The following is a 14,157-nucleotide window of genomic DNA, read 5'->3' as shown; positions in this document are numbered from 1 at the left end:
CATTTTGTAAAACCTGTACCAAAACCCTCCCAGCTATTGGCAATGCAGAAGCTTCAACTGATCCTATCTTACCTCTGTCCTTTTCTCCTTTCCTATATCCCTTGTAAGTTTTCCATGGGTAAGAAAAGAAAAGGTTTTCCTATTCCTATGAGGATTTTTACTAACTAAACCCAAATTTCCATAAATGCTTTATTAAACCCACCACCTCCGGCTGCTGGCACTGCATGACACAAACCCGCTGTAGTCCCTGTGGGGCGTGTGGGGACCGGGGGCTGCCAGGCACGGCTTCGAGCACTTATTATGAGGGTGCCTCTCCTCACAGACTGCTGCTAGCTTTGTTTAAGGGTGCTGAATGTTGTATTTCAGAGCGTGATGGCTCCTTGGTTTAAGGGTGCTGAATGTGGTGTTTCAGAATGTGAAAGCTCCTGGGTTTAAGGGTGCTGAATATTTTATTTCAGAATGCAATAGCTTGGTTTAAGGGTGTAAATCTTTTATTTCAGAACGTGATAGTGCCTTGGTTGAAGGGTGTAAATCTTTTATTTCAGAATGTGATCGCTCTGTGGTGTGAGGGTGCTTATCTTTTATTTCCCAACGCTCTTTGTCCAGGGGGGCGGTTGCTCCGAGGCTTCCCCCTCGACCGCTTACTGACCCCCACACTGGGGTGCCTGCGGGAGGCGAAACACCAGAGGACCCCTGCATCCCCCCACGGCTCTCCCCGCTCCCCCTGCCCGGCGCTGAGGCCGCCTCAGGGCCCCGCCGCGCCCCAACCGCGGCTCCTCCCTCAGCGCCCCCTCAGCGGGGCCGCTCCCCTCAGCGCCCCCCCCCCCCCCCTTTCCCGCCTCCATCCCACGTGACCCAGAGGGAGGGAAGGCGGGCGGGGGGCGCGCTGCACCTGTCAGTCAGCGCGTCACTTCCGCCCGGTGCCGCCGCTACCGTTGGGGACCCCCCGCTGGCGGAGGCGCGCGCGAGGCAGCGGCGAGCGGGACGGGCGGGCGGGCGGCCACGGGCACGCACACACACACGGCCGGCTCGGCTGCGGACAGCGGCGGCTGGGGCAGCAGGAGAAAGAGGAGGAGGCTGAGGAGAAGGCCGGAGCGGCGAGGAGGAGGAGAGCGGCGGGGCGGCGAGAGGCGAGGCCCGCGCCGGGCCCCGGGGTAGGCGGCGGCGGCGGCGGTTGAGGGCCCTGTGAGGTGGGGGGGGGGGGGGGTGCGGGGCGCATGCGCGGTCGGCGGGGGGAGCCGCCCGGGAGGGGCCGCGGCCCCTGACAGCTCCCGCTGGGGGCTCCCCGCTGCTGACAGCCCGGCCCCGCCGCTCCGTGCCCCCGGAGCTGCTCCCCGCCGGCTGAAAGCAGCGCTTGGCGGTGGCCCCCGCCGGTTTCAGCCCCGCGCTGGGCGGCTGTGCAGCCCGAGGAATGCGCCCCGGCGGCTTGGCCATTGTTCCGGGGAGCTCCGCGGGGGTTTGGGCGCCGCTGCGGGAAGGGTTGTTAAGGCTGCCCCGACGGGAGGTGCTGTGGGGTTGGAGGGGTTTGTGCTGGGTTTAGGGGGGAAATAAAACGCTGCATCTTCAGCGCCTAACGCGGATCTGCCTCGCTTTCGAGTTCTTGGCCTGGCCGCCGTGTTAAATTCTTACAGGGAACTGCTGTCAGGCTCAAGGCGGGGAAAAGGTAAAGAATGAAGGAAGTAAATATCTCCCGATCGCTATTTTCTGGCCTCGCCTGTTTAAAAGCAACAATGAAAAAGAAAGTGAATATATTCACTTTTTTTTTTTTTGCTTGTATTCCTGAGCGCCATCAAGGTTGGAATACTTAGGGTGCGACTTTGGAATAAATTGGCAAGCTGGATTAGCATTTAGGTTAGAAGTTATTCTGTCTTCTGTGCAATGTAATCTGCTCGCATAGAAAAGGAAAGAAGAAGCCAGTCTGGCCTGCAGTGCAACAAATTCAGCTGTCTCGTTAGCCCGTCTCTGTTTTGTATCCTGTTTTATTTTTACTGCTCATTACAAGTAATTTGCTTTGTGTGTTCTTTTTGCATAGATTTGAAGACATTTCAGCATGTCTCTTTTTATCTGCTCTTTCTGTTTTGTACCCTGCCCAGCACTGTAGGGGTCCCTTCCTTGTCTTTACAACATTACGGTATTGAGATTAAATGTCTCATTGTTTTGAAAGCGTTTCTCTGGAAACTTACGTATTATTTTAGGAAGATCAGCCAAGTAGAGTGTTTCATGGTACATTCAGAGATGTTGCCTTGGAGGAACTCCTTATAACTTATAATGCTGGCAGATTCTGGCACAGTGTGCTGAAACATCTGGGCTTGGCCAAGGACAGTTTTGGTCTGCACAGTCTTAAACACTTTGGGCTTTTCCTGTACACGCTGCTGGTAGCATTGGAGGACCTCCCAACACCCATTAAAATGCTTGATTTAATATTTGCCTTGTACAGCTCATAACATCAGATCCGTGCGTGCAGTTAACTTGTCTTTTTAGTGTACATAACAGCATGTTTGCAGAAGCAGGTGAGGCTGAAGAAATGTTCCGTGCATTTTGAACAAGCATGAGTAAGTTCTGTGAAAGCCCCTGCTTTCTGTGTGTGGAGGGTTTTGTTTTGGTTTGTTTTTTGGTTTTGCGAGATTTCCTTCTTGAGTACTCAAACTTTTGATCTCTGGTCAAACGTTCATAACTCAGCAGCGATGCCGTTGTTTCAGGCTCATTAGAAAGCGAGCAAAAGCTGCCAGGTGGTGTTTTTGTTCCAGTTTTTTTTTCTTCTCTAAAAGAAGCAACTCGAAGAGGAAGTGAGGTTGGTCAGAGAATGCCTTTAAGTTGTCCTTAAATTCTGTGCATTCTAGCTTGTCTGTGCTGCAGTGTTAGCACACAACAGAAACTCAGTAGCCATTGGCAGGAAAGTGAATTGGCTTCTTGCAAGGCAATTGGGCATTGGGATCTGTAAGGATGAAAGAGGTGAATCTTTTTAACTTCTGGTCTTGTGTTGCAGACTCACTTACGTATTTACTAATCATTTGAGATACGAGGACTCTTACTCAAGAACAGAAAAATCTGAGCAAAAAATAGGATATTGAAGGCAGCATTAAATCGTTGAAGAATGTGAGGCTCATTGCTTGTAATGCAGTTTGTAATGTGACTGATGCGGCCTCTGTGCTGAATATCTGGTGTATGTCTCATGTCAAAGTTAGATTCAGGCAGAGAATAAAAGGTTTTTGCATTGCTCCCTAGAAAGCTAGTGAAATTGGGCAAATAATTTCTGAGTCTCTTGCTGACTGTATTATTTTGCTGTAAGTTACACACTTCTACCTGCGAAAAACGTTGAGAATAATGGCTGGCTGTCCCTGTATTGGTAAATTCAGAATTGGGTCTGTAGCTTTGTATTGACTTCATAGCCAACTGTTGGGATTTGGGAAAGTTCAGTCAATTCAGATGAAGCCGGTATATTATTACAGCATGATTGAGAGTGTGTTTTGTGCTGCATCTTCTACCAGGTGCATTCTTTTCTTTTGTGGATCTGATTTATTGTGAACTCTTAAAAAGCCTAGTTCAGGAGGCGTCTGCCTTGCTGAAAACCTGTTAGATTTGCAATATATGGGTGGGGTCATTCAGTACCAGAAATGTACTGGTTGTGCTGCTGGATCTAGGACCATATTGTGATTATAGTGAAATAAACAGCTTATCGTGATAGTGACAAATAGTTATGCTCTTTCCTGAATGTATGAAATACCTTTTATCCAATATATTTGTCCTAAAAGAGGAAAAACATGGCAAAATTGAGGTTAAAGTGAAGATACTGCATTATGTTTGTGTTCAAACAGCTTGTAACAAAGACAGTGACTAAATTCATGTGAAAAAGTACATAGGCTTGCAGATCTTTTTGATATTGGGAGGTTTAAATGCTTTATTTTCTTCCCTTGCCTGTAAGGCCGCTTGGGTGGGGCAGCTGCTGGCGCAGAACAGAGATCTGGTGGGAGCCCTGTGGAGGTTGACCAGGTTTCAGTCCTGCAAGCTGCTCTCTTGCTGCATCTCTTCTGTTCCGTGTTCCCTGCAGTGTGTTCAGGATTAACAGTTGTGCTCAGCTGTGCAGGAGAATAATGGTTGGGCAAAACTGAAAAAATGAGAGCTGGAACCTTATGAATGTGGTTCTTTCTTCCTTTGTACTCTTAAGTGTGTGTATTGAAAGCTTCTTTTTTTTTCCTTGTTGCTGGACTTCACGTTTCATTAAATCTTTTGTTGTCTTGTTGGTGTTTTAATGTCATCAGGTTACTTTTTATTTAATTTTACTCCATAAAGTGTCTTCTAACCTTGTGATTTGTGGTGGTATCGTCAAATTTGGTCATGGTCAAGTTGTGACAAGAACTGGATGGGGAGGAGACTTCATTAGCAGTCCTCTCTCTTTTTTTTTTTTTTTTTTTTTTTTTTTTTTTTTTTTTTTTTTTGCTTTTTTTCCTTCCCTGCAATTCAAAGAGTCATTGCTACAGAATTGAGCTCTTCTTTGAGATGTCCTCCTCCTTCAGTGGAGCTGCTGAGACTGGCCTTTCTTTTGATGGCACGTGGTCAGCGTTATGACAGAGGCAGCGTTTGTGCAGCAAGTGGGCTCTGTGTTACATTTTGTAAGATGCCGAGTTCCAACGTTTTTTTTCTGCCTACCTGTTTGGGAGGGAGAGCAACAAGCTGGTGATTTTGTATGTAATAGGATAACTTATGTATAATAAATTAGCTGCATTATATATTTATAGTTTTTTTCTTCCCTGGTGCCTGTGAGGTAGTTTGACTTCTGTTCCAAAGTCTGTCTTAACAGCAGTGATAATTGTTGAACTCGTTTTGTTTTATAACTTGTACTTCTCAAATTGTGCAGTTTTACTGATAATTTCTTCCTGTTCGTTACCGTACTGTGCTTTTATAACACCATTGCACTCAAGTTCTGTATTATCTGATGGAGTGGCACGTATATGCAAGTGGTTGGTGAAGGAAGCTTTACTGGGGGGGCAACTTGGATGAATATAATTAGCTGTTACACAAGATACAAAAGCCTTTTTATTTATTAACTACTGTTGTTAAGAATGCGATGGGATCTGTGCGAGCAGGAAGTTTCTTTATAATTCTGCACATGTGCATTGGCGGCAGCTGAGAGCAAATCTGGCAGCGTTCGGTAGTGGGTGTCAAGCAGCAAGCAAACATCTATTTTTTCAGGCATCTCTGGTGTTATTTAATTCTTGCTAAAATACAGTTACAGGAGGATCATGAGTTGCTGTAATGCAGTTAAAAAGCCTTTGGATCTTATCTAGTAAGTGAATATAAAATGCTATTCTTCTATATCAAAACACTGGGAAAATCAGACAGCAGATTTCGGGGATCTTGGCTTTCTCTTTCAAAAAATGTTTACTTTTTTGTATGTTGCTTAAATCAGTCACTGTGCGCAATGCCTTATTAATGCTGCTGCAGTAGAGTTGCTGAATGGTTCACTGGCCTGGCTGAAGTCTGAAATTAAGAAAAAAAACAACATAAACTTTGTGTTTAGTCTAGCTAATGCCTGTCCCTGTTTCTGGATGTTGGGGTATGCCTCAGGAATGCCTCTCTTTGTTGACGAGCTGTTTCAGAGAAAGTGTAATTCAGTTCCGTCTGCTAAAATTGCAGATTAAATTTTAATGAGAGGAAAATAAATACTAATCAATACATGGCTTCTTAGCTTGTAAATTTTAAAAATAATAAAATGGATGGAATTTTGGATTTAAATATCTCTTTCAGAAGAGCTTTCATAAGTTGCTTTCTTGCCTTTCTTCCATGGTAAGAACATAAATGCTTAATTTGAATAGTTTAATTTGTAAATTAGAAGGCTTGTTGCTTTATTTCCAGGAAACAAAAATTGCGTTGTAATTGCATTCTGTTAAATGCGATGTATTTTTTGGCTTTGGTTTTGTTGGTATAACCAGTATTTTCTGAGGCTATCTCAGAAGTGCTAGTGGCAGGCAGACGATGCAGAATTTCAGCTCAGTGGAGGGCTGGGGTGTGTGTGAAGGCAGAGACGGGCGAGTGGTGAGAGCTTATTAATTAAAGCGCTGGTATGGCATGCTTCTGCTCAGTGCTGCTGTGACTGTGTGCGAGGCTGCAACAAGCTTGTTTCCTCTTGGTTCCCACTGAACCAGAAAGTGAACTTGTCAGTGTCACATGGAGAAATGCAGGGAGCAGGAAGATCACATCTGCTTGAAAAGACATTTCTTCTAACATGGTTTCCTTCAACATTGCAAGTGGAATTCTGTACTTACACTTGTGTTTTTTTTAAAACATTGCCCCTGTGTGGGGATGGAAAAGGTCTTAAGAAAAATGTCCTGCTAAACTTAAAATAATAAGCTCGAGTGTCTGATTTGCTGATCCAGGTTTCTGGCTATAATACCATTCAATGGCTGATTTTGCTGACAGTCAAAAAGAGGAAATCTTGCTTGTAAGAATCTATTTTAACCTCATCTTGCTGGTTATAAAACTTTTCTTTAAATAATTTCTGTTTTGACTACTCAAACCTATTGGGTACTTCAGCGTAGCTTTAAAATCGAGCGTTCTTTTTACATGGAGGAAATACTGTTTCTATTTATATTCAGGCGCTTACACAGCTTAACATGCTTTTAACTGTGCTCTTGAGACAAGTATCATTTGTCCTTTTCTGTGTCCCGGGTGGTGGTGGGGGCCTGTTTGTTTGCTTAAAGCTCCTTCTTTTCCTTTCTTTCCTCTTTTTTCCATACTGATTCTCCTGCCTTGACCTGGCCATCTTTTCAGTTGTGACTGAATTAATTAAAATGAGCAAAATATTCTTTTCAGATTTGTTAGCCGAACAAAAGCTGGAAGTCAGTGGAGCAAAAGCTCTTCTGCCCCAAAGCATTTCATTAGCTGGGGATGCCAACAGTAGTGTGCAATTACAAATGGCATAGAAATCAGCAGCGTTCACTGTTACGAGTGTGACATTGAGTTTAAACAAAAAGCTCTCCATTTTCTTTTACCTCGACAAAAATTAAGAGCAAGGAGAAGAGTGCAGGTTGTCAATGAGCTGGCACAGTGTGTGTGGGGCACGGGCGTTTCCCAGGCAGGCCGGTTAGCCTCTGTGTGTTCTCCTTGGTTATTAAATGAAAACTAAACACTCATTTTTTGAGACACCTTAAAGTTAAAGCGTGGATCCTCCTTGTCCCGGAGGGCGGTGAGTGGCAAGTGGCTTGCTCAGTCCCTCGGTATGGGCATCTCACAGGACAGCAGCGTCGTGGGCTGCAGAGCCCAAGTCTGAACCCGAGGTGCTTTTCCAGACAGGTAGGGACAGGAGACTTTGTTGCCCTGCAACACTTCTTCCATCTGACAGCCTTCTTGTGTTTTTTTTACTGTTTGCATGTTACACAAAGTCACTGGTGGTGTCTGCTAATCCCACAAAATGCCGAACTCTAAGACAATGTATTAAAAATAGAGCAGAACTGCAGTCACTGTTAGCTTTGGTTTTGGTTTCACAGGCGATGTGAAGTACTTGCTAGATAAAGAAAATAAGCAGATAAAAGAATGGCTTAACTAGTTGAGATTTGTGGTCAAAATCCTAAGTCTAGAATGAATGTTTTCATTCCTGTAGCATGGTTTCAGTTCGTAGCCTTTTTAGTTTGTTTTACTTTTAACTTCTTGTTTTTTCATTCCTTTATTTTAAGAAAAGTTGTTGGAGCTCTGAGGACTCGAAGTTAAAATGACACCCGTACATTTGTAGTTCAGCTACTAAAGTAAAAGCTGAACTAAACTGAAGTCTAAACTTTCATACGTATTCCTCAAATATCGACAGTTAGCCATGTATTCTGTATTTCCTTTAGTGGCATTTCATGTGTGGGTGTGAATACTGCTTTAGTTGCCAAGATGAGTGAGTGCTATTATGATGTCCAAATGAGGCTTTTGGGGCTGTTCTCCCAGCAGACTTCATGGAATACTTGCCTGATTTTATTAAAAAAAATAAATCAGTTGAGAGCAATGAAGTATGCAATACAGAATGAAACTTTGTCTCACCCTAATTTAAGCTGTTTGAGCTCAAGATGTTGCATAGGACATATGTTTTTTTTTTTCAGCCTCTTGAAAAATTCTGGAATGAAGTGTGGTGACAATAACGGGTGCTTTTAATTTTCTGTAGTTAAATTTTAGAAAATATTATTGTAGTTCAGGGGATCTGCGTAAACATTTGCAGTAGCAAGGGGGGGAGACCGAGAAAGGTGTAATGAAAATATTTATAATAAGAAATTAAGTAGTTTTTTTTATTTTATTTTAAATTATTATGTTTCTGTAGGACTTATGAAGCATTTAGGTTGTGAACTGGGCAGAAGTGCATGTTCTAGAAGGTCTGGGTAACACAGATAAAAGAATAGTTGAAGGAATGGTTCAGCTTCTGGTTACTGAGATGTTTGATCATGGAAACAACCAGCTCAGTATTGCTTAGTAAAAGCAATAAAAGCTCAGTGCAGACTCTAGAAATACTGAAGGCTAGATATCATATCCTAGGTTGCAGACTCGTCTCCATGGAAATGCACATCCTGAGCCAAAGCATGGGAAAGCTGTTAATATAAAGAAGTGGAGACGTAATATGTAATTATTGACAGCTCCTGAGCCTGCCTTTCAGTTGTAGAATGGTAGAAATAACAGGAAATAAAACTTGATGGAAATCAGGTAACTGAAAAAAAAACTAGCTTTTTCTTGAGTTGGTGAATATCAAATATCCCAGCCTGTGAAGGTCACACCAAAGCCTGTACTGAAAGGCGCAAGACTTGAATGCACTGAAAATAAATGAATGCCTGTGATATATTCAGTTATGCATGTATAAGGATGTTTGCATCTGTGCGGGTGAAAGTCACTAATTCATCTAGGTGATGATGAGCTGTATGAAACTTCTTTTGAAGTATAAACTTGGCTTGTAAATCTGGTTTTGCTCTAAAATGTGAGACAACCAGGCTGTTTCAACGTCATTGGTACATTGCCAAGCTAGTTAAAATGAAGTCTTTTTCTTTTTTTTCCATGCCTCCTGAATGAAATTAATATTCAGGCAGTGTGTTTATCTTCAGCACCTGGTTGATGCTTTCGTGCCAGCTAACTAAGCACAAAGTTATCCTCTGCAAGAGCTGTCACTCGGTATTGTTTGTTTGGTGCTGTGGTACTAAGGAGTAGTTGCTTCTAATTTGCTCTTTTTATTAGGTGCTGTTGGTTTTAAGGGTTTGTTTGTTTGTTTCTTTTAGCAAGGCAGCCTGGAGCATTGTGGCAGATCCATCAAAGATTTTTCCCAGCTGCAATTAACCCCAGAGTTGGGTAATGTGAGTCTTTCTGGCTCATTGTGGACGGGTTGACTTCGGTAGGACGTGAGAAAATAGGCTGTTTGCAACTCGGTATTTAAAAGTTGCATGGTGTATTGGGATTGATTAAAATCTACTTGCACACAAAGATTATGCTGATTATCACCTAATACACCAAAATAACAAGAATGGCTGGGCAGTGTCTTCATAAAGCATAGGAGAGTCAAGAAATGCAACTCACTACTGAAATCTGGCAGTCTCCTTTAGTAACCACGAATACCCAATGACAGGTTTGAAAATAATTGATAAAAATGGTAAAGCTAGTTGACTAGAATATAACTCCTGTTGTCTGTTGTCAGCACACCTGGAGTCCTGATCTCAGAGCAGGATCACTTGTGCAAGACACATTTACAGCCTGTGCATAATGTGAGACAGTAGAGAGCTAGAGATGGATGACAGAACAGGAAAGGATATTGGGCGGTGTTGCTTGCTTTCATAGGCAAAGATTTCAACACCTGTAAGCCTGAAATATGTGTTTTTTTTTTTTTTTTTTGTCCAGGCTTCACTGCAAAAAAGTTTTGAGCACCAGAATGAAGCAGTATTGTGTAGAGCTTATGGCAAACTCCTCCAAAACATGGTTGCTGTTTGGGGAAGACTGGGAGCTGGAAAGAGTTATTTACTCAAAAATAAAGTAGGAAGAACACTGGGTTCTTGGTGTCATAGGCTAATAGGTGGCCGTTTTGTTTGGGTGTTGAAATGAGAGCAGCAGGTTGTAATAACTTGGAAGATGAAGATAAAATTAATTTGGGCTGATACGGAATATAGGCAAGAGCCAAGGTGGAGGAACAAAGTGCGGGTACTTCCAAGAAGTCGGTCAGGTGAATTCACATACTGATCTCTAATTTCAGAACTGTAAGGTTTTACTACCTATACCTTAAAGCCAAGAAAAGCCATTTTATTGTCTAGTTTAGGTGGTGTGTTGTCTTCATATGTATACGTATTCACCATGAGCTAGTTTTGCCTGGTTATCCCAACCCATTTATAGTTGCTTCAGTTAAATAGAACCTGTAACACATGAGAAAAAGAGCGAGATGACCCTTTGACGTTAGACCAGCTCCACTGTGCCGTGAAGCTGCAATCTAAATTTTTAATACCTCAGAAAACAAAAAAAACTACCATTTGGACCCACAGCTATCTTGAGAACTGAGAACGTAGAAAATATTCAGATTATCTGGAGTCTAAAAGGTGTTCTAAAAAAAAAAAAAAAAAGGTTCTAGGGAATGTGACCTTTTATCTGGATCTGACAATTATTTGCACTTTGAACTGTCAGCTAGGATGTATAATCAACCTTCTAGAAAAGATGATCTGGAAACTGGTTAATGTTGTATGTTGCTTCTTAGTTGACTTCATTCATGCCAAGCTTACATTTAAAGGTAGTGTGTTTAAACTAGTGCCTGGGATCCTTTATCCTTTACAAAATTGTGCAGCTGTTAAATATTTCAGTATGGTAGGTACTTTAAAACATCCTTACCGAGCCTACTTAGGAAGAAGAATGAACAAATCTGAAAATAACAGAATTTTTATTTCATAATGAAGACAGAGATGTCCTGTACTGACTTTTGCTTTAAGATTGGTTAACTCCTAAGTAAAAAATGGGGGATTGGCTTTTTTGCATGCTCCCTTCTAAGATGTGCTAACGTGATCATTATGCTCAGGGCAGGAAATTGATGACTTGATGAGGAGAATGCCTCAAATGTGATGTTTAGGCTTGTGACTGAGCTTAAAACTGTTGAAAACCATACAGTCTAATAATGTTTTCCTTATTTTCAGATTAACTGCTGAAGTACTGATCGAGTTCTGCTATTCTTCAATGAGGAACTACAGGCTGATCTTTTGCCATAATCTTAAACAACCATAAATGACAAAAGAATGCTTGGTCAGTGAGGGCAGCTGGCGCAGAAAACGTTTTTCAAACTCGGCTGTTTAAGTACTCTGAGGTAAGTTTCCTAAACTGCTTAACCCATTTAAAAAAAATTAATATGGGTTTCAGTCTTTCTAATCTATTAGAATTTATCAATCCATTAGCAAAGCATTAAGTTGCTTACTACCAACCTCCTTCTTCTTTTGTTTTGAAAGAACAGTTTTTTCTTTGCTAGAATTTTTCTGGTTTGACAGGATAACAATTTAACTGAGTGACTTATACTGCCTTTGGTAATACCTTTATCTAACTACATCCTGTATCAAGCAAAGACTTGCAAGTAATGTTTCAGTTTTTGCATGATAAGAATTTTATCACTTAGCAGCTAGAAACTTGTTTTGAAGGTTTTTATGTTCAGCAAAGTTTTGAATTTGATGCAGGTGGTGAAAGGTTTATTGTGTAGAACAGAAAATGCCAAATCTGTTAGATACTGACTGCAGTGCAGTTCTGTATCACCAAATACTTGCTTCCTTTCATGTAGCTAAACATTGAGGTTTCGTTTTGGTGTGATCCACTAGTTTCATTTCCCCTGGAGTGTCATTTGAGGTAGATTTTTTCAAAGCCTGACTGGTAAATACATTCAGAAAGCATACTGAAGAATATGTCTCTCCAAAAGTATCCCAAAACTTACTTGAGTAACAATATGGTGTTTAAAAATTTCTGAATTTCCTTTGTTGCTGTGTATGTGCTCTTCAGTCCTTTGCTGAGAATTTAACAGAACACCTCAACAGTTACTGATCTAGTTAGCTGTATTGGGAGTCATTATGGAACTTTTCACAGAATCAGTGCCCTTATTGAGAGAGAGCAGAGGATATTTGTATTAAGTAGTTAAAACAAATTGTGCTACAGATTGGTACACTCAATGCTGTACACTGAAGTATGATTTTAATTAAAATTCCTCTTATTTGACAGAAAAGACAGCTTTGATTTTTGGCTGCAAAAAGATATGAGGAAGAGCTCCTCCCCTTCCTTGAGTAACTGCAACTCTGTTCTCGCTAACAAAATATTTGGAATTCCACTTGATGAGCTGCAGCAAGAAGGGCAACCAGACAATGAGGTTCCATTCATAGTCCGCCATGTAGTGGACTATATTGAGGAACATGGTATGTATTACCTTTCTGGTTTTAAAATAATATGCTTATCTATTACTATTACAGAATAGGCTGATATTTGAAAAGTATTTATTTTAAGTTATTTCTATTGAATCGGTTTGGATTTCTGTATTTTCTTTGGTGATAAAAGCTTTCTTGCTCTATTCCTTCTGTTAAGTGTGATTACTCCTGTTTTCCAGAAGACATTAACCCAACCACCTTAGTAGAGTACTTTATAGAAAACTGTTTGTGGTACTGCTAATATTTATCTTATTATTGTATTGTTAGCTGGGCAGAAGAATGTGTGTGCTGGGAAAAGGGCTTGCAGAACCGTGGTCAAGAAAGTCATTCAGTATGTGAATTGTGTGGATCTGATTATCAGTAGCTTTATCTATGCTAGATGCAAAAGTTTATAACTTCCTTTTAACACAGGGGGTCTGGAACAAGAAGGACTTTTTCAAGTCAATGGGAATGCTGAGACAGTGGAGTGGCTTCGGCAACGATATGATAATGGAGAAGATGTGGACCTGGTTAAAGAAGCAGATGTACCCTCAGCTATTAGCCTTCTTAGATTTTTTCTTCAAGAACTTCCAGAGCCAGTTATCCCAGGCAGTTTGCACACACACTTGATGCAACTTTCTCAAGGTAAAATTTATTTTTGATGGAGTGTTTTCCCTTTTTAAGAGTAAAAAACATTATAAAATCTAGATGTGTAGTGGCAATACAGATTTTTTGTTGTTCTGTGTAAGTCTGTGGACTAGGAGGCATTCAAACACTACCCTTTCTAAGCACAAAAGTCCAAATACACAGGCCTTTGAATCCACACTGAGTTTCCTTAGAAGACACAATTTATCCAACAGGTAGGATGACTGTGAAGCTGCCAAATAGGATAAATTCCAAGTATTCTGTGTGCTTGTCTGTGAATCCTGGGACACTGGTCAAAGCCACTGGATTCAAGTTGACTTTATATATACCAGACAAGGAAGCTCAAGCCCTATACTCATGTCATATTTAAGCCCTATACTCATGTCATATTTGCTCTCCCACTGTGGATTAAGTTTAAAATTTAGGAGGAAAAAAAACCACCCTGTTGTCCATTGCACTTTCAAATTCCCGCCTGTATTCCTACAGTATTTTCTTTGCCAATTCCCAGCTTGTTTATGTGTTTCCACTATCGTGGGTCTTCTGGCCTCTGCTGGGTTTTGTGGTGTTAGAGCTGATTCATAATTTGACTATTTAACACACTGCCGCAAGACAAATGTTTTAACTAACGCAACCTCAAGAGGTAGGAGACATCAGAGTTCCACACCCTGTGACATAACGGATGGTTTTGCTGGTTGGAACTCTGCAGGAGTTTTGCTCATCTTCCAGTACTGACTAGCACTTTTCTACTGCTGGGCCTGTGCTTAGTAAGAATCACATTTCTGTCTGTTTTGATTTTATGTTGAATTAGTTCGTGTTTAGTCCTGCTCAGGGTAGAATTTATGCTACATCTAGTCAGTGGTGAACTGGAGGGTCGTCTCCAGCAGTGAGTGTGAGGGTGCTTCTGTTTCCTCCCATGGTAATCCATATGTTCTGAAACTTTGAACATGGAGTCGTTACCTGGCTAACTAGTGAGCAGAGGCCGAACGCTGATGTGTTCCTTCTACAGCACCAAATAGTCTTCTGCTGGAAACAATTTTTGGAAGCTGCCGACCAGAGAAGCATGTTAAAACTTGAAATTCTGTTCATGTATTTGTTGTGTGCAGTAATGGGAAACTGGCGTAGCTATCAGTGGATGAAATTTCATTAGTGATATGTTTCT

General features: G+C 41.7%; 1 protein-coding gene across 8 annotated transcripts in view; it reads left to right on the top strand.

Annotated features, from left to right (window-relative positions):
* Window positions 1-901: 901 nt before the first annotated feature.
* FAM13B (family with sequence similarity 13 member B) overlaps window positions 902-14,157 on the top strand; it is a 46,522-nt gene continuing 33,266 nt past the window's right edge. For 3 of the 8 annotated variants that reach the window (XM_068698419.1, XM_068698420.1, XM_068698412.1), the window contains exons 1-4: window positions 903-1,154; window positions 11,115-11,281; window positions 12,175-12,365; window positions 12,786-12,998. In XM_068698419.1, the coding sequence (XP_068554520.1) occupies window positions 12,209-12,365; window positions 12,786-12,998 (370 nt within the window). In that variant the 5' untranslated portion in view covers window positions 903-1,154; window positions 11,115-11,281; window positions 12,175-12,208. The other 5 variants (XM_068698418.1, XM_068698415.1, XM_068698414.1 and 2 more) reach the window with 5 other exon arrangements.

The sequence above is a fragment of the Anas acuta genome, chromosome 14 (assembly GCF_963932015.1).
Source record: "Anas acuta chromosome 14, bAnaAcu1.1, whole genome shotgun sequence".
NCBI lineage: Eukaryota > Metazoa > Chordata > Aves > Anseriformes > Anatidae > Anas > Anas acuta.
Note: the sequence above shows the minus strand (reverse complement) of the source record. Positions and strands in the feature narration are given on the sequence as shown.